Source organism: Neopelma chrysocephalum, unplaced genomic scaffold (assembly GCF_003984885.1).
Source record: "Neopelma chrysocephalum unplaced genomic scaffold, ASM398488v2 Primary Assembly neopelma1_60, whole genome shotgun sequence".
Classification (NCBI taxonomy): Eukaryota; Metazoa; Chordata; class Aves; order Passeriformes; family Pipridae; genus Neopelma; species Neopelma chrysocephalum.
The window spans coordinates 6,379,194-6,397,863 of NW_020897715.1; the positions used below are offsets into that span (position 1 = coordinate 6,379,194).

Consider the following 18,670-nt stretch of genomic DNA (forward strand, 5'->3'; position numbering starts at 1 on the left):
GGTGCTCTTCTGACTGTGAAAAAGTGGACTATGGAATAAGCTTCGTGAATTTTATTACTGCTTGTTCAGGTATTGATAAACTGAAATCTCTCCCAGTACAACTCCTGCATCCAGTAAAACCTCATTAACAAGCATATGTTTACAGATTCATACAGACAGCTGGCCTAGGAAGACCTCACACAGTTAATGCACATGTAATTTTTAAGTACCTACCACCATCTAGAGGAAATAAGTTGTACTGCCTAAAAACCAGCGGTAGAAAATTCAGCTTCAGTGCTATTTAAATGAGCGGCTATCAAAGAAAACAGATGGCCCTTAATGTCTACCCAGCTATGTTGCCTGTGCTGTTCCACCCCTGACCTCCCCATGGGCCGAAGAGAAAGACTGCCTTTTAGTTCCAGCAGCAACCACAATTGGGCTTTCATCTCAGACAGGAAAAAAAGAGTGAGATTTCCTCTCTAAATAAAAAAAAAATTAAAAAAATCAATAGCTAATTGAATCACATTGAATATTATTAAATCAGAGTGATAATTTTTTCCTTGTTTATGAGGCTCCTGGGCTATCATCAGCAATAGCTCCTCTCACTTCTACTTGTCCCTACACCAAAATGCAATGTCCGGTCAGCTGAGCTGGAGAGGAAGCAGAAGCAGATCATGACCCACCAGCCTGATGCCTGTGCCAGCTCCAGGAGCAACCCCATGCTGTCCCACCTGCTCCCATAGCCCATTAGCCCCCAGCAGTAATGCCAGAGGGATGGCAGCCACGAGAATTCCAGTTCCTCCCACTCTTCAAGTCACAGAGGAACAGGCTGGCAAAACAGAAATGGCATCAGTCTTCAGCTAGCTTGAGTGAACCCAGCCTAGGAAGCAAATCTAGAGAAGGTGATAGGGAAAAACAAGACATCCTACCCAAGTACATGCATGTCTTTTATGTTTGGTGCACAGAAACAAAATACAACTCGGACTTTTAAAATACGTTTTTTTAAAAAAAATCTTGCATATTTTCACTATTTGTACCTCTTTTCTAAAATTTATTCTCTGTTTATTTATTTGGACAATGACAGCAGATAGTTTGGTTTCATATGCCGGCTGTAACAGCAGCTCAAAACGCAAACTTCCAGAGGAGCCTCTGTCACTTAAAAAGCAAACTAAGCACAAGTAAAACTCATAGAATAATTTATACGGAAAAGAAAAAGAAAACAAGGTAAAGTAAACAGCAGAGCTCAAGGGCAGATACTAGGTCAGATTACAATAAGTGCATAGATTTTACTACCCAAAAAAATCCAGAAGTAAATAGCAGCTATTGAACACAACGCTCCCAAACCACCCTGCGCAAGCACGATAGCTACAGAGGCAGTGCTGGTGCAAACAAAGATATTCTCCACTTCATATCTGAGCCATAGAGCAGTCTAGTCCTCTAAAAAGGTTTATGTTTCTGATGGACTTGCCTGAATAGTGTTATACGGTTCTTCTGCCTACCTTGCTTCAAAAACCCAGTATGGAAGGGTCTGACACTTGTGCACAGAGGGTCTACATTTCCCCTGCCATTTACCTACCAGCTACTCAACCTGAACTTTTACACAGCACTGAAAGCTCAGAGCACACAGGTTTGATATCCACGAGTGCTTGTTTAGTTGGGGTTTTTTATTCACACCTTCCCCCACCGCTCAAAAAAGAGAGACCTGAACAGATATGGATCTCTGACCTTTGTCTAACCTTTGTCCATGTACAGGCAAGGGCAAACAAAACTTCTTTGGAAGCTCAGGCTGAATATATCAAGTCCCTGTTTGGACAGATCCTTGACTGTCCTTTGGGCAGGGATTCACACAGAAGGACAAAAATAAAACAAAACCAAAACAGGAAAACAGGACAGGCCCTAATGTACAAAGTGCTAATGTGTGAATTTCTTTTTAATATATATTTTTACTTCTCAGAGATCTAAAAACCTGTTCATGGTGTTTTTCAGACTCTCAAACCATTGGAAAGGGGCACTCTCCAGATATTCCCCTCTTCTACCAGATAGCTCTAACAAGGGGAAAAAAAAGGTATTGAGCAGGATCTTGAGTACAAGATGAACTCAAGCAGAAGGAGGCTCCTTCATGTTCAAATTATATGCAACACATAAAACATCATTTTTTTTCCATGCTTGGAAACACAGTATGCAAATTCTCTTTTTAAAGAATCAGGACTTGAAGGAAGTACTATTCAGCAAGAGAAGAAATATTGGGGGGTGGGAGAGGATGTAGCCATTACATCCAAATATAAAATCAGAATAGTTTTACCACTGCCAAATAGTGAAACAACCCTGTACCTTTCATCCCTCACCACAAATTAAAAAAAAAAAAAAAAAAAAGCTGTTCTTTTTGAAATACAAATACGTTGCTTTTATGACTGATTATCTCAGGTTTTACAGCATGATTGTCTGGAAAACCTTCTGATAAGAAGCAAAGAAGAAATCACCACATTGTACATACAAAATACCAGGACTAGGGAGAAGGAAGGAGATCTGAAAGGAGCAGAAGAACGGCAGGACAAAGGCAGCAAGAGGAGAGAGAAACAACCCACCACCGTTTCTGCTGATGCTTCCCACAACCTTTCCTAAGCCATCCAGCCGTTTCCACTCACAGCTGGTCCTTCTCACCCTGGGGAGCCCAGTCCCTGCTCCTGAGAAGCCGCAGCTTCAAGGGGAGCCAGCAGAGGTTCTGGGGGGCAAAGCAGGGCAGGGGTCCACATGCCCTGACACTCATGGAGCGTGAAAGGGGCAGTGCCTGCCACCCTTTCACACCCATGCCTCATCTCCACAGCCCTGGCTTTGAGCAGGCAAAGATGAACATTTTCACACCTTGCAAACAACAGTGTGTACCTCATAAACTACGGCGCTGAGTGGGTTAGGGATGAAAAGGAAGGCTCCTGCCTGTTTAACAGGTTCCTCACCAACTTGCATCAAGGACATCCGTGAAACAGGGCAGGGGAGATATCTGAATGGGTTCCAATTCTTTAGCTGAACCTGCTCACTTGTGCCATTCGAGATGGGAACAGTGGCCCTGCACAGGCACTGGGTCATTGCTAGTGGCTCTTTACAGGCAGCCCCTGCTCCCACATTCCCACTACCCCTGCATTCTGCCTCCCCATGGCTTTTCACCCCCAGTCCACCCGGGAAGTGAATTCTCCTGCAGCCTTAGTGTCTGTATGCAAACTAGACAGGTTTAAGAATATCCTACTGTCATTTTGCTCAAATTCGTAATTTGAATTAAAGCACAAAAACGTAAAGGTAATGTCTCCAATCTAAGACTCAGGAATACCAACTGGCCCATCTAATGAGCTCTGTTTCTATGTGAATGATAAAATCAGGAAATATCAATGCATGATAACAGGGTCAGGGACTCTTGGAGCCACTTAGAAAACCTTTTTGAAGAACTACTAAGTATTCCTCCAGAGACAGTTTCAATAAGAAGCTGTTTCAAAGATCTTCGTTTGCTCTGAAGACCTTTCTACTTTTCCTACTCAAAAGTTGTTTCTGTAATACATAAATTACATTTTACTACCAAGTTTAATCCCAAACTGAAGCAGCATGCACTGCTTTACACCGACTAGAGGCAAAGAAAGAAACCCTGTCCCTCTCTGCTACTCGCCATTTTGGGAGGGGGAGAAGCAAGGAGGCCTGTATTTTAATGAAAATACTCAGGAGGAAAAGTAAAAACTAAACAGAAGAAGCTCTGCTGATGGATGTTGAGCCCACACCAATGTATACCTAACTCCACAGCACACATGGCTCAGCAGCTTGGAGCAAAATCCCTTTTTTCCCCCCACTTACCACAAAACAGTGCCATCATCTAAAACTAAAAGTCCTGGATCCCTGCAGTGTAATTTATGGGTTTTATGTACATAGACATTTTAACAGAGCCCGCAGGATAACTGAATGCAATTTACATGAGTTCCAACATTTTTTCAGGATGGCTGAATAGTACTATCCAAGCTGTTACTGCACCAAGCTATTTAAGCGTTAGCTTTGTGTAGTGCGATAATAAATGACGTGTCTGAAGCAGACAACATTTGAATTTCAGAACAGAGCAGCCTATGCTTTGCTGTCTAGCCATCAGAAAGGTACCTGGGATGGACATTTTGCAAGTGCTAAATGTCATGAAAAACTAAGAGGAAAAAAAATTACCAGGCGTTCCATCTCCTGCTCCCGAAGTCGCTCTTCCCTCTGCCTCCTGTGGTAGTCCATGAGATCTTCTCTTCCTGAAATTGAGCTAATGCTGTTCTTCCGCTCTCGCATGGACGTTTGCAGAGAATTTGGCATCTGTCTGTAACTTTCCAGATCTGGGTCATCAAGTTCCATGGAACTGGTGGAAAGGTTTCTTCGGACAGAGAATGACCTGTCAAAATCCACTGGGGAGAAAGAACTACTGGGACTTGTTCCTGAGAGCCCAAGTCTATCAAAATCATCAGGTAAATATGGGGAAGAAGGTGCTAAAAGCATTTTTTTAGCAATTCGAGGGCTTGCAGGAACACTAAGAGTTGAACTGACATAGGGATTACTCCCAGAGACAGAGTTTGCATGCGGTGAAATCCCTGAGCTGCAAGAAGAAAAATTCAGGTAATTATCAGCATCTAAAGCATTCTGAGGTAGATCTTTTTCTCCAAGTTTTTTCCTTTTACTATTACCCAGAGAGCTTCTGGGGGGCAAACTTAATGGCACCAGCTGGTTTTCTGTTGATTTATAAAGTCTGGGTAGGGAACGACTGTATGCTCCCATATGACTTAGAGATCCACCAGAGTATTTCCTAGGCCGTGAACCCAGAGTTTCCATCATCACATCCTTGTACTTAACTGGCTTCATGTGAAGGGCCAGGCTGTTTTCAACATTCATCCTCCTACCTTGCTTTGGGCTAGAAGGCATGCTGGCTGCCCCCGAATTGGTCGCAGGTGAAAGCACCAGCTCGTTCCCCAAGCTTCCATTCCACATAGTCAGAAGAGAGCCTGAGATCTTCTTTGTCTCCAGCATTCCTGGGAAGTAGATGTTGTCATAAGATTTATTTTTCTGACTGTACTTTGAGTAGTGAAACTTATCCATGTGTCCAAGGGATTTTTCATTTTCTCTGCTGGCATGAGTATCGAAGTCTGTCCTTCCTAAATTGTACCCGCTGAGGGATGGTGATGCACCTGACATGGAACCCAAATGCTTTACAAAGATGCTTTTATCTGGAAGATATGGGCTTTCACAGGGGAACTGCTTGCCTCCTTGAATTTTGTTAATAGAGTGTGTATTTTTAACACTGGAGGAAGGATTAGGTTTAACTGGCATAGGTTGTGAAAGGGTTAAATAAGAGCCAGCATAGTCCCCATTGGTTTTAAATTTGAGAGTTGATGAATATTTCTTCGTATTGAGGTTTTCCATAATATCCTGGAGACCATTTTCAAGGGAATTTGCCACAGAACCCTTTCCCAAACTAGCATTTTGTAATTCCATCTGGTTTTGTGCGTGGCTATACTCTGCCATAATCTTACTGGAATCTGTAAAGAAGATAAAAGAAGAAAAAAAAGTTTTTAGCAAGGAAGTACCCTCTTGCACATGCATGCCTTCACATTAACTTAAAAAGAACATTTCTTGGAGTAATTACTGTGCTTGTACTAAAAGGTGGGGATGCACAATTTTCCCATCTCTGTTTTTGCAAAAGATGAGAGACTGAAAAAGGCAGAGGTGCATCACCAAATTCATACCACAAATCAGCAACACAATTGGAAAGATGCTATACTCTTCCTGTGCTGTTCTATCCATTGCAGGAGTCTGTGGGTTAGCCTTTATAATTCTGAGCCTCTTAAGGTGTCCATGATGTAAGGAAGCATTACTGTCCTGATGTATTGCAGTTGTGGAACTGAGGCTCAGGGAGAAGATGCAAAGCAGACAGCAGAGTAAAGAACCAAGGTCAGGTTTCCCAGGGCCAAGGACATAAGATCCTGCTCTGGATCACCTCTTCTTTTAACCTGTGCAGCTAGTGCATCCAAGCCCAACATACTAATGAGCTCAATTCAAAGCTCAGTAGAAGTTTGTCACCCTTTTGCTTACCCTGTGGATTATCCTGCAAAGCTTAATGGGAAAAGTAAAAAATCAAGGCACGTTTTTCAAGGTGTTTCAGCTCATTGCTCTTAAAATATAAAGCTGTAACTACATCTGCAAAGAGCACTTTGGTTAAAATATAACCTTAAGGAAGTATAACGCTAGGCTCCATGACTTCATTTAAAACAACAAAACCACATGACTGTTAAAAATACTGATGGGGGTTAAGGTTACAGGTCCTAATGTTTCATGTTCAGAACTACAATTTATATTCTGGAAGAGGGAAGAGGCCAAAAAAGTCTTTACTGTGGTGAATGTTATTGTTCAATGATGTGTCAAGCTCCAGCCTACAGTTCTGAGCTCCACTTTGCCAAAAGCAAAGAAAGGAATTCAGCTCCTGACAGTGCCAGTCACTGCAGGAGATAACCAGGACCCCCAGCAAGCCTACACTCAGACCTCAGCTGATGTAGATATGACATTATTTAGCATTTACAGCAGCTCCTGGGATGTGCTAGGCTGTGCTTCAAACTAATAAAGGACTTGAGTGTCAGTTCCTTCAGTGCCAGTGAGTGTTGATTCGAAAATAAGGGTCAGCTCTGGGATTTACTCTTGGCTCAGTCACATTTCACCTGTGACTTCAGCCACCTCGTGAGAAACCTAATTTCAGCTTGTCACTCAGCAGGAAAACCTAATGTGCAAAGTGCCCTTAAAATCCTTGGAGGCAACATCTTAGTCCTCTTCCAAGTACCACTTCAGGCAATTATAAGAACCTAGAAACAAAACATGGGATTCCTGCCGCCCACCAGAGTTCATATGATCTGGTTTCACTGAGGATCACTAGGTTCAAATATCTAGTGGAAGGTGGCAATGCATTCTTCAGGCTAATCCTTGTTTCTGGGACCTTCCTTGCTAATAAGGCAAAACCCCCATGGAATTCATTGCTGTCCAAGGCATCAACAGACCTCTGCTGCACAGGCTTCCTCTGTGCAAACCGCGGTAAGTCCAAGTACGTAACAACACATTCTCCTAAATTCTTAAGGAAAAAAACCCAGAAGTTTAAGAACAAAGGTAACCATCACTAAGAATAGAATTGATTAGGCAGAAGATAAAAGGAGTCAGCATTAGAGAATGTACACACAAACCCCAAAATTAAATCAAACACCTTCTTGACCATAGTGGACCTGGCTAAGGAGCTGTTAATTACAAGCTCTGGTAATGGCCAAAAACATTAACTTGCACCTTCAAAACTAAACCTCAAGTTTACTACTACACAGAATTTAATATTTTTATACTGGCTGTGATTATGTGATTTATACTATATTTATAATTTTAACACATTTGTAATGATGATCCAGCTATCTAAGCTGCCTTTGAACCAGTGAGTTCACAGAGTCCTCCTCACACTTTGAGCAGTGAAACTGCAGTTTCTTATAATAAGACATTTTACTTGACATGTTTTGGCTACTTTCATAAATTTTGGTAACAGCAATAATTAAGTTCAAATGAACAAAAGGAGGAACATGAACCACATTCAAAAGAACTCTTGTCGGGACAAGACAACATCATCTGGAAAATCAAGCATTCATCATATTAGTGGTGTTTTAAGGAAGAAGAATATGATGTAGAAGTTATTTAAGAGCACAGATACAAAGCACAATGCATATGCCTTCTATACTTAGCCTTCCATTGTGGAACCCAATCTAATTTCCATCTTCATCTTTCTTTCTCCTCCTCTCTTCCAAATCTCTCTTAAATTTGAAATCTAATCCCATATCAAAAGTTTACTGTCCAAACCTTGACTTGAACACAGCTGAAGTTCAACTATTTTTGCATAAATTCCACTGGCTCCTATATAAATAGCTTAGCAGACACATTATTAGGACATTAAAAATTGTTCATTACTCTCTTGCTACACCAGTAGGGCACATTTAATCCTACAAAGACTGGATGCTTTTGCCAAAAAACAAGTTAGCTCGTGGAAACTTGCATGCCTGTTCACCACAGCAGAGAAGGGTTCATTGTACTTGAAATCCAAACAAGTACAGTATGAAAAGGTGACGATACCTTCATGTAGCCACTCAATTTCAGCTTTTCTCTACTACACCTTACACCAGTTCCTCTGCATTTTTGGTTCCAGCACCACAGTGGTTAAATCCCAACCGGATGACAGCACATGTTTAGATGAAAAGTAGCTGCTTCCCGCAAACCAGATCTTGTTTGTTTTGTTTATTTTTAGGACAATGTTTGGGTAGAGACTTTATGAATATGCCAGGATGCATTACACATCTTGACTGATGCTGTCTTCGCATGCAGCTATAGAGACTGAGGCCAGGAGCATTGGGACATGACATGCCCTGAACCCATCCTGCATCCAGGTCAGCCCCAGCTTTCACACACAGCACAAGGGTCCTCTGTTTAGCAAAGTGTTTGCTGCCTGGAGCTACAGAAGGAAATTCTTCCAGTTTTTTATATTCTCTTTTTCCCCCCCTCATTCCTTTTCTTCCTCTCCTGAGCTGTTTAGCTGGGGGTCACTGATATCTACTCCAACCAGGCATTAAACTGATGGGGGAGGGTTGGCTGTCTGCAGTGTATCCAGCTGTGGCCTTGTTCTGCCTGGTAAATGGAGTTAGGCATGGAATAAGAACAGAGCGCTGATCTTATCCATGTGTCAGGAGAATTAAAGGACCAAAATCAATCAGAAATGCTGAAAGATCTCAGTACATTTACGAACAAATTTCATTTTAATTGATTACCTGATCCAACATTCTGAAAGGAGGAGAGGTTACTTCTGTTCGGCATCATATTCGTCTTCTACAGGATGGTTAAAACAACACTAATTAGAACGAACCAGATAAATTTTGACCTGCAAATAAATAACAAAAGAAAACAAACAAACATTGTGTTAAGAAGTGCATTCTGAGAACATTTTTGAAGTATATAATATAGACAACAATTGGCTTTTCTTAAAGGGAAATTTCCCAAGACGCCTCAAAAAAAAAATAAAAAAGGGTTAAAAGGATATTTGGAAGGGACACTGTGCTTAATGTGGAGACTGTGGGGAAAAAACCAAAACAAACACCTGTCTGCAATTGGTTTATCAGTTTAAAAGTACATATAATTTGATTTGATAATCAGCTATTATCTATGATCCTCACTCTCTACAGGCAGTTACTAGTCACAGCTCCTGAGTTTTGTCTGTGATCCTGCTGCTTCCTTAAGAAATCATTAACATGGTTGGACTTTGATTCTGAAGACTTTATTTTTGAAAGCCAACAGCTCAGTTTCAGCCCATGCAACACCAGCATCCTGCAATCATGAACAAACCTATGCAAAACCAGGTGTGTGATCCAAAACACAGAAAACGTTTTGGTATGCAATGATTTCTGAGTTTCCAAAGAAGCTAGACTAGGAATGCAAAGAAATTCTTTAAAGTTTGTTAAAAAAAAAAAAATAAAAAAAAATTGATATGGCTACAAGAGAGACTTGGCTTAAAAGAAATGCCAAAATTAAATTCCATCCACTAAAGACTAAAATTAAATCTAAATCCAAATAGAAGATCTCTAGTGAGTTGATCCATTACAAGATTTATTTTTTTACACACACATCTGTTTTTAAATGGTTGGTTAAAAAGAAATTTAAATTGCATCAAGTGACAAACTTAATGGCGACCATCTGTAGGTCCTCTGGGCTTTAACTCTGGACAAGCAAATAGAAACGCGTCAGTAAAACAAGTGAAGAATGGAGACAGATGTCTGGGGTTGTCTAGAGACAAGCCACCTATTTAATTAACCACAGTCATCACAGCCCCGAGGTTCCAGGTTTCTGGTGCACAGACTTTCTGTGCCATGCTTTTTCATATCAGTCTCCTGGGAGGACAGCCCTGGGAAAAGGGAGCTGACTGCTGATCCTTGCAGAGGGGGCTCCTTTATTGTGACCTCTGGCTTTTACCTCATCTGCTCCTCACAAGCTGCTCTCCCAAAGGGAAGCCAGTCCCTGTCCTTTTGCTCTGTTCCCCCAGGAATCCCTCTGTGCTGGTCTCACTTTGCAGTGCTTTTTCTTTCTCTGCAGAGGTCACTTCTTAGTCCTAAGGAGAGTTTCCACCGCACCAGGCACCTCATCCCCCTCACAGTGAGAAGTGGCCTTCCTCCAAGATCACGCAATCCACCGTTCCCCAAAAACAGCACTGCTTTTCAAGGAGCCAGGATGAGGAGGGAGATCCCTGGAGCACCACACTTCATGAGGGGACTCACCCACCATGTCCACCCTCTCCAGCATCACAGGACTGAAATTCTCCAAAGCAGATGGGGGGAAAGAACCTGGACAGCAGAGAGCTTTTCCACCCAAGTTTCACGCTCAACAGGTTATTTTATTGACATGAAACATTTTACCTCACTGGGTGTTCCACCCCACAGACAGACTCCCTCCCTAATTCCTCCCAGTTTGCCTCAGCTCCTCCAAACTCAAAACCTGCCTAGCAACATAGGAGCCTAACTTTGCTGGAACAGGTCTGGGGGACTGCCCAGAGACCCCTAGCAGGGCTGTGGCAACAGGCAGCTGAGCCCAGCAAGAGGTAACAGTGGTTCTCCCACTTGTCTCTGCATTTCGTCTGCCTTCCAAACGTGAAGCACTAGGACACAAATCCAGTTAATACTGCCAATACATTGCCATCTTGCTTGTGTAATCTCTATTAAAAATACTGCACTTCAAGCCCAGAGCTCCCCAGAAAACAACCAAAACTTTAACTTTTTTAGAACGTGTTCAAGTTGACACAGAAAACTAGTGACTCTCAACATTTCACACTGTTCTGCAAAAAAAGTGTCACTATATCACTGAACAGGAAAAAACCAAAATATAGGCAACTTGGAAGACAGAAGAAAGGAAGATATAATTGCATTTCCTGTGTCTCTAATATTGCTGCTTTATGGTTAAGATCACCAAAAAAACCCCATCGTTTTTATCTCGTGAGATGACGACTACCACTTAATCAATGTGACAAACATTACGGAGAGCACGGCTAGAAGGGAAGGGTTTCTATGCAATTGAAAATTCAATCTTCAATTCAGTTTGGTGAATACCTGGGTTTGCTAATAACTAAAAGGAAAAATGTCTTTTTTAAGGTTAAATATTTATATGGTTTCAGTTCGAGTTTGAGAACTCATTACACATCTCTTTTCTTAGAGGATGAGAGATCAGAGAAGTCATCACCTCGTAATAATTGGATTTGAGGGGGGAGAACTTTCTAAAAACTCTCCACTGTGAGCAAAAAAAAGAAACAATTAATGAATTAATGAGCTAAAATAACAAACAAAATAACAGCTCAAAATCCACAGTATATCTGCTCTCATGAAATCATATGCTTTCAGATGAGGTTATACAGAGCCTCCAACAAGGCCTCCAGCAAGGCTGACTCTCGTTACAGAGCACATGCTGCACTCTGCGTTGTCTGGAACGAAGCAAAATGATTTCATCTGGGATTTATAAAGTCATCTGAAGTGAATGTATACAGCACTACCAATCATGTTTCATCTCTACAGAGCCCAGGCCAAATTAAGTTTTGTTCCACTAACGACCAGAAGAAACAGTGATTCACGACTCAAACAGGCAGCAAGTCTAACAAAGGATTCCAATTTTAAGGCATTATAACACCAGGTGGCTCTACAGTAAAAACTCCTTTCCCTTGTGCAAGGGTTTAACACCAGCTGGCAACTCAGCCTCACCACTGGCTCGCTCTCTTCCCCCCCAGGATGGGGGAGAGAATTAGAAGAGTAATAGAGGGAAAATTCATGGATTGAGTTAAAGACAGTTTAATGGGTAAAACAAAAGTGAAGCACAAGGCAAAGCAAAACAAGGAATTAAATCCTCAGGAAAGTAGGGTTCCATCACATGTAAGAGTGACTTGGGAAGACAAAACCCATCACTCTGAATGTTGCACTGCCTTTTTCAGTCTTTCCCCAGCTTTATATGCTGAGCATGATGCCATATGATGTGGGATATCCCTCGGGTAAGCCTGTCACAGTTGCATCCCCTCCAAACTTCTTGTGGTCCCCAGCATTCTCACTGGCGTGGCATAAGAAGTTGAAAAGTCCTTGACTTAAAAGAAACACTACTTAGCAAAAACTAAAAACATTGGTGTGTTATCAACATTATTCTCATTCTAAATCCAAAACACAATGCTGTAACAGCTACTAGGAAGAAATACCAGCCAAAATCAGGACACTTTGGCTTAAGAGCCTAAAGCTGCAGCTCAACTAAGCTACAGGTACAGCTCTACACAGCAGTTAGTCCATAGATTTAGGGCGATGTTTCTCAGTGCATAAGTGTCTCACCTCTTCCTTTACTTCTGCCTGGACTGATTCCCACTTCCCTTTAGCAGAGACTGCTCTAGCACCCACTTGGCTCTTACTTTACCAAGGGAGTGGGTTGCAGTGCCTCAAGCATCGCTAAAGCAATCCTCTGACTGAAAATAGTCAGTTTTAAACAAAGCTCTCAAACTTGACCATCTCTCTTTTAAGGTTTTTCTGTTCTTCATTGTTTTTTCATTTTCAGTTTCTCTCAAAACAGCTCCTGTTACCTCTATCTCCGACGCTTCTCAGAAACTCCTACAGCAGTGTATTGCCACTCTTAGAAACAGACTAAACCCCGTGGTGGAGAGTGAGGACAAAAGCCCAGCACTGGCACCATCTTCTCATCATTAGAGTTTCATTTGTTCTGCAACAAGATTTTCAAATTATTAGAGTCTGTTCCACTTATTCCAATAAAACACACACTGTTTTGGAAATAAGAAAGGCTCCTGAATTTTCACACCTTGAACAAAATTTGGTGAACGAGTGCTGATAGCTTCAGTATCCAGAGATTTTGTTTTTCCACAGTATAGCACACCTACGTGCATAAACAGACTGTTCCATTACCAAATTGATTTACCTTTTTCCTGCATAATTTGAGGACAATGTACTTGCTCCTGATTAAATCAAGCCTGTTCCCTCCCTCTCCTGACTTACTTTGCTTATTTACAAACAAAAGTCTTGACAGGCTCAATCTGATGGCAAAGTAAAACTCACTGGGATCTACTGTTTACCTCCAAAACACTTAGGTGAAAATCCATCTTTCCCCAACCCCTTGAAGCCCACTGTCAAACTAAAACAATATATTCACAGAAAGGCACCTGCATAATTTGGTGGAGATTCTGTACCCGTGAACTATTGAATGGACACATCCTTCAGAGAGAGCAAAGCCATCTCTGCCAAAAACTGGACAACTCAGCAAAGCCATTATCTAAAGATCACCTTAAACCTTCTTCATTTCCACCTCCCCCACAACACAGTACATTAGACCCCAAAAGCTACAGCTAATTCCTCCCACCATAGCCCTGAAATCTGCTCAGTCCCTGACTTTTCACAATATAAGTCCTGCCACACACAGGTCCCTGCATGCAAGTGAGCACAAGGTCTGGTTACAGGCACAGGGTGTTTTAGTTGCTAAAATTCACAGTTTGGCACCTTCAGCAACACTAAATAAGTTAAAAATCAAATATCTGTGAATCAGATTTGACTAAGTCATTCTCTTGCAATCCTGCAGGTTTCCGATGTGGAAAAGGGAGTGGCACAGGAAGTTGCTCTTATGGCTTACCTCTTCCTCTGAGAAATTATCGTGTTGGATATTGGAGAAGGAGCAGAAATAAAACAATACAACAGAAAACACCCTAAATAACTTTACTCCCCTCATAAACCACATCTATTTTCCTGTAATAACCACCCCAGCTACTCCAAAACCTGCACCTAAATACGACATTTTTAACCATTCTCTCTTACTGTTAAAACATGATTCTCTCTTATTTGATAAGGACTGATGTTGTAGGCATTGTCACATCAATTGCTCTTTCCAGTAGACAGATGTAATCATTTTAATCAGGTCACGACAGCTGACAATTTTAAACGCACATCAAAAATGAAAAAATTCATTATCATGTAAATACTATGGTTTGGTGACTACAAATTGAGATTTAAGCCACTGATATAAGAGACACCAACTGCTGAGTGATGACTGGGGAAAAGTTGAAGCTTTATAACTTTTGTGCCATAATAGGTACTCTTACCTGAAATTGAAATTGTTAAAGTACACATTTCAATGAATTTAACCTCATTCCTACGCATTTGGTAGGACGAGAGACTATACCACCTACTCAGATCACATTATTTTAGTAGACATCACTGTCTCCTCCTTATCTTACAGTCACACAAACCACTGTTTCATCTGGACTAGTTCATCGAGAGAAGTTAAAGGAAGAAGGAGAGTTAGTTCTTTTCTGCCCAAATAAAGGCCACCGAGGGTAGAAACATACTAAAAGAGATCTCCGTTTAAACACTTAACTCCTTTCTTCACACAGAAAAACAGGTTGGACAAGCCTAATGCCACTCATACGCCTCTTTTCCATCTCGGAACCTTTCTAGTAGTTAAGCTAAAGAATCTGACCAATGACTGATTCATCTCATGACAGTAATGACAAGCTCCCTGGTATTGTTCTGAGGCTATTTCATTAACTCCTTTCCTATTGAAATTGTGAGCATGCTCAAAAGATTTGCAAATTGAGACTTTAAAATTTCACACAGAGTGGCAAATAGTAAGCTCTGCTGGTGTCTGGTGGGCTGTGACTGTTCACATCTCATTGTGCAGACTAACAAACAAAACAACCACTAACAAACCAAACAACATAGCTGGCGTAGTAATATCTAGATCAATATAATTCTCACTCCTGAAGCCCAAGAAATACAGACTTTCGTCATCTAAAATTTCAGGAAGGGGATGGAGCACAAAACAATTATGTATCCAAATTCATACCATAAAGGAGCAGCAATTGTCACTGTACAAGACCACAAAGGCCTTAAAGAAAAGTTTCCCTTTTTTCCCATCCTACTTGACATGATCAACTTGCCTCTGGGACGCCCCTAACAAATTCAGTGAGAGCTTGCTACAGGTAAGTAAGGTAAGCACGTAAGTAAGCTGTAGAAAATCTAAGCAGATAGAAAAACTAATCAGATCATCTACTCTTTTTTCTTTTTTCTTTCTATCTTCGATGGCCTTACCATTTTCCCCCCATATATTGCATTTTCCCACTCTCTCAGACAAATTTCTCCCACGATCTGCTTTCCTCTGTGCTGATTTCTTTCACTGCCACTTTGTGCCTGTCACTTCCTTTCGTTAATCAGTTCTCTCCAGTGCCCACTTATTCTGACAGTTTCTGTCCCTCATTTTGTTCTTCCGTTTCTCCTCAATTTGTCTCCTTTCTGAAATGCTTGCCCCATATTTGCAAACGTCCCCTCTAGCTCTTTAACGCTTCTTCATTTTCCAGCACTCTCAGGGTAGCAAGCATGCCCCCAGACTAAATACTTCTCATCACACTTGCTTGGCAAACCCCATCATGACAGTGATAGCTCAAGTGGCATCTGCTGTAGCTGCTGTGCTACCAAGCCATGGGTCTTCTTGCACAAACACAGGAGAGCATTTATCAGCAAGCCCCAGGACTGTGTTTCCCTTAAGCAAGGAATGTGGGTACTATACCTGCAGTTACACCATTTACTATAATTAAGGAACTTAAACAAAATGGTTCACTTAACAACTGATCCCTGCATGAGATCTAAGTAGAGAAAAAACCAAGCTTGGTCACATTTATGGAGTTCACTCTATATAACAGTCTCTGGAAGACCTCCTTTCTACAGGAGAAAACTCCCCTTCAATTTCTGTGGCATCTTGGGTGTGTTCCACTGGTCTAAAAGAAAACCTAAATGAACAGCACCTGCTCTGAACACCCCAGAGCAGGGCATCATCTTATAGGTAGTCATTTAATTCAACAGGAAACACTGCTTTCTACACTGACAGCTACTACACATCAGAACTAACTGTTTTAACAAATTAAAATGGAAAGAATACACTCCATGTGCAGTGAACACAGCATTAACAATCACCAGCACTTCCCCCCATCCACTTCGCTTATTTCAGCTTTTCTCTGGATCTTCAAGTGAAAAAGACAAAAAAAAAATCTTCCTATCCAAACCCTTTTAGTCCTTCTGATCCAACTCCAGCCTCAAGACAGATCTGCAATCTTTACCTCACATATTCTCAGCTTCCTATCTACAAACAAAATACTTCAAATTTTTCACGATGGTCTTTGTTCCTTCCCAACAATGGTCAACTGGTGCCTTTGCCTACTTTCAAGGAGCTGTTTGATAACTGCATCTGATAAATGTAGACAGTTACTGATATGGAAAAAATTACTACTCTTCCCCTCCTGCTTGCTGGCAAATATTTCCATTCCCTCAGTAAAAATGTTGACACACAAGTGAGTCCATTTAGCATTTGTCAAAATAGAAGGGAAATAAATTGCTGGTGTGGAAAAGGAAGTGTGCAAAATGAACTATCTAGAAATGATAGAGTATTACTATTTGACAGCCTGAAAAGAATCTCTGTTATCCTCTCAGTTCAGACTTCCCTTCCCCATGACAGCAAAGGTAGGCACTCTCCCATCTTCTGATTACTTCATCTTCTTTCTTTCCTACATTGCTTCCTTCTACTGCGGGAAAGCGATCCCATCCTCATCCTCTGAAATTCCATTTGGCACTATCATGCTTTACCTCCTCCCATGTTAATACCTTATCTTTGGTGACATTATCTATGAGACTATAGTGAAAGGAAAAACTGAGAAGTTCATCAACATGAAAACTTGCAAAAAGGGCTGCTCCTGTGTCCCTCTTCCCCCAAAAGAGAGGGAAGGTGTGGCACAAAGATGAAATATTCACCATGTTCTGACTGGCAACATGTTCACGCAGATGCCCTGGAGATGCAGACAGAGAATTTGGGCACGTGCGGAGTCAAGGCTCAGAGACAAGATGACAGGTTGACAAGATGAGCATTTGGGGGAAAAGGAACTGGTGACAAAAGCCATGTGTTCAAGATCACGGAAGCACTGTGGCAGGAGCAGAAAGCCCATCTCTTGAGCCTCTATGCAAGCACACTCAGTCTATTCACACTTCTGCACAGGGGGAAATTCCTCGGGCAGCTTTGGAGCAGGAGGAGAAGGAGTGGGGGCTGTAGTTTTCATCCCGTTCCTCTTTTTGCTGGTGGGCAGCAGGTATCTTTCCGAGAAAGCTCTGATTTCCAAGCTGAATTCACCGCCGAGCGCGCGGCTCCCAGCGCCACCGAATCCCACCCCGGCTGCTGACAGGGCTACACGAGGGAGGACTTACGAGGTCTAAATCTGTCAGGGGAGACCGAGCCCAAACCCCTCGATTTCCGTCCGCAAACCGATCAGCCGTAACGCCGGGTTCCTGTTGCTAAACTCCAGTGATGCCGAGACGGCATCCATCACCGGCTCAGCCCCGGGAACCCATCCCCGCCGGGCACGGCAGCCCTCGCACAGCCGCAGGAGCCTTTAAAAGCCACTAGCCGAACAAAGGAGCGCGGACAAAGAGCCCTGTCCCACGTCTTCCATCAGGTAGACTACTGGCGATGGAAAGCCAAGCCAAGCCAAGCCAAGCCAAGCCCTGCCGTTCCTCCCTTGCCTCCTCGGACCACGGATGTCCCCGCCGCCGCCCGGGTCAGAGGCTTTGTTCATCGGCGGGGACGCGGCAGAACCGGGGGGAACACCCGGACGAAGAGGGAGGGAGGGAGAAGCGTCCGGTGACGAAAGGGACAACGGGGGGAGCCCCGTCTCTCTCAGCTGCGAGGTCCCTGCCGAGATGGGCGGCAAGCGGGGGACCCCGCCGCCCACACCCGTCAGACGTGCGAGGGGGCCGGAGGCGAGGGGGTGGCACAAACTCCCCTAAAAGTAGCCAAAACCAGGGCACGACTGCGAGCGGCTGAGCCGGCGTCAGCCCGGGCTCTGCGCGCGCGGGAGGGACCCTCTCCCCACGCCCGCGGGGCTCCGCCGCCGAGAGCGGGGCCGCCGCTGCCCCGGGTGGGCTTCACCCGCCCCGCGGGACGGCGCTTCCCCCGCACTCACCGCCGGCTCCGGCCGCCGCCGCTCCCCGCGCATCCCGGTCCCCGCTGCCCGCCCGGCTCTGGGAGCGCCGCCACCGCCCCCGGGAGCCGCCCCCCGCCGCAGCGCCCGCCCCCCGGCGCGGCCGGGACACCCCCGCGGGCGGAATGGTTCGCTCCCCTCAGGCCGGGGTCGCGGGAGCGGGGCGGCCGAAGGGCAGCCGGGATGGGGGTGTGCCGGGGGCGGGGGTAGACGGGCTAGAAGGGGCAAACGGGCACAGGGATACCCCCGGAGGGGCTGCCGCGGGCTCTTCACGATCCATAAATATGAGTCGCCAGGCAATTTCCTGCCCGCGAGATTAGCTGAGCAAATAGGGCGGCGCTGGCAGGGCGCGGGCCCGGTTTTCCGTGCCGGCGGCTGCCTTTATCTGCGCTCGCCCTCCACCTCATCTTCCTCTCTTCATCATCTCCGGTGGAGCCGTGTTGCAGAGGGGGCTGCCCTCTGACCTCCTGACTCCGGAGCGGAGCCGGGTTGCCTCCGTGCCTTGGTTGGGGTGTCCCTGCCGCTCACCCAGCCCGGGGTCACACCCTGCTGCCACCTGCCAGAGGCGTCCCGCGATTCAGTCTTACCTGAGGAAAGTAC

At 43.8% G+C, this 18,670-nt stretch overlaps 1 protein-coding gene across 8 annotated transcripts in view; it reads right to left on the reverse strand.

Annotated features, from left to right (window-relative positions):
• The window catches only part of PHLDB2 (pleckstrin homology like domain family B member 2), an 81,764-nt gene that overhangs the window by 49,233 nt on the left and 13,861 nt on the right, over positions 1-18,670 (reverse strand). For 5 of the 8 annotated variants that reach the window (XM_027680952.1, XM_027680955.1, XM_027680949.1 and 2 more), the window contains exons 1-3: positions 18,053-18,100; positions 8,814-8,923; positions 4,168-5,516 (exon numbers count right to left, since the gene is read on the reverse strand). In XM_027680952.1, coding sequence (XP_027536753.1) covers positions 4,168-5,516; positions 8,814-8,862 — 1,398 coding nt within the window. In that variant the 5' untranslated portion in view covers positions 8,863-8,923; positions 18,053-18,100. Of the gene's footprint in view, positions 1-4,167; positions 5,517-8,813; positions 8,924-18,052; positions 18,101-18,670 lie in introns of those variants that run through there. The other 3 variants (XM_027680956.1, XM_027680957.1, XM_027680950.1) reach the window with 3 other exon arrangements.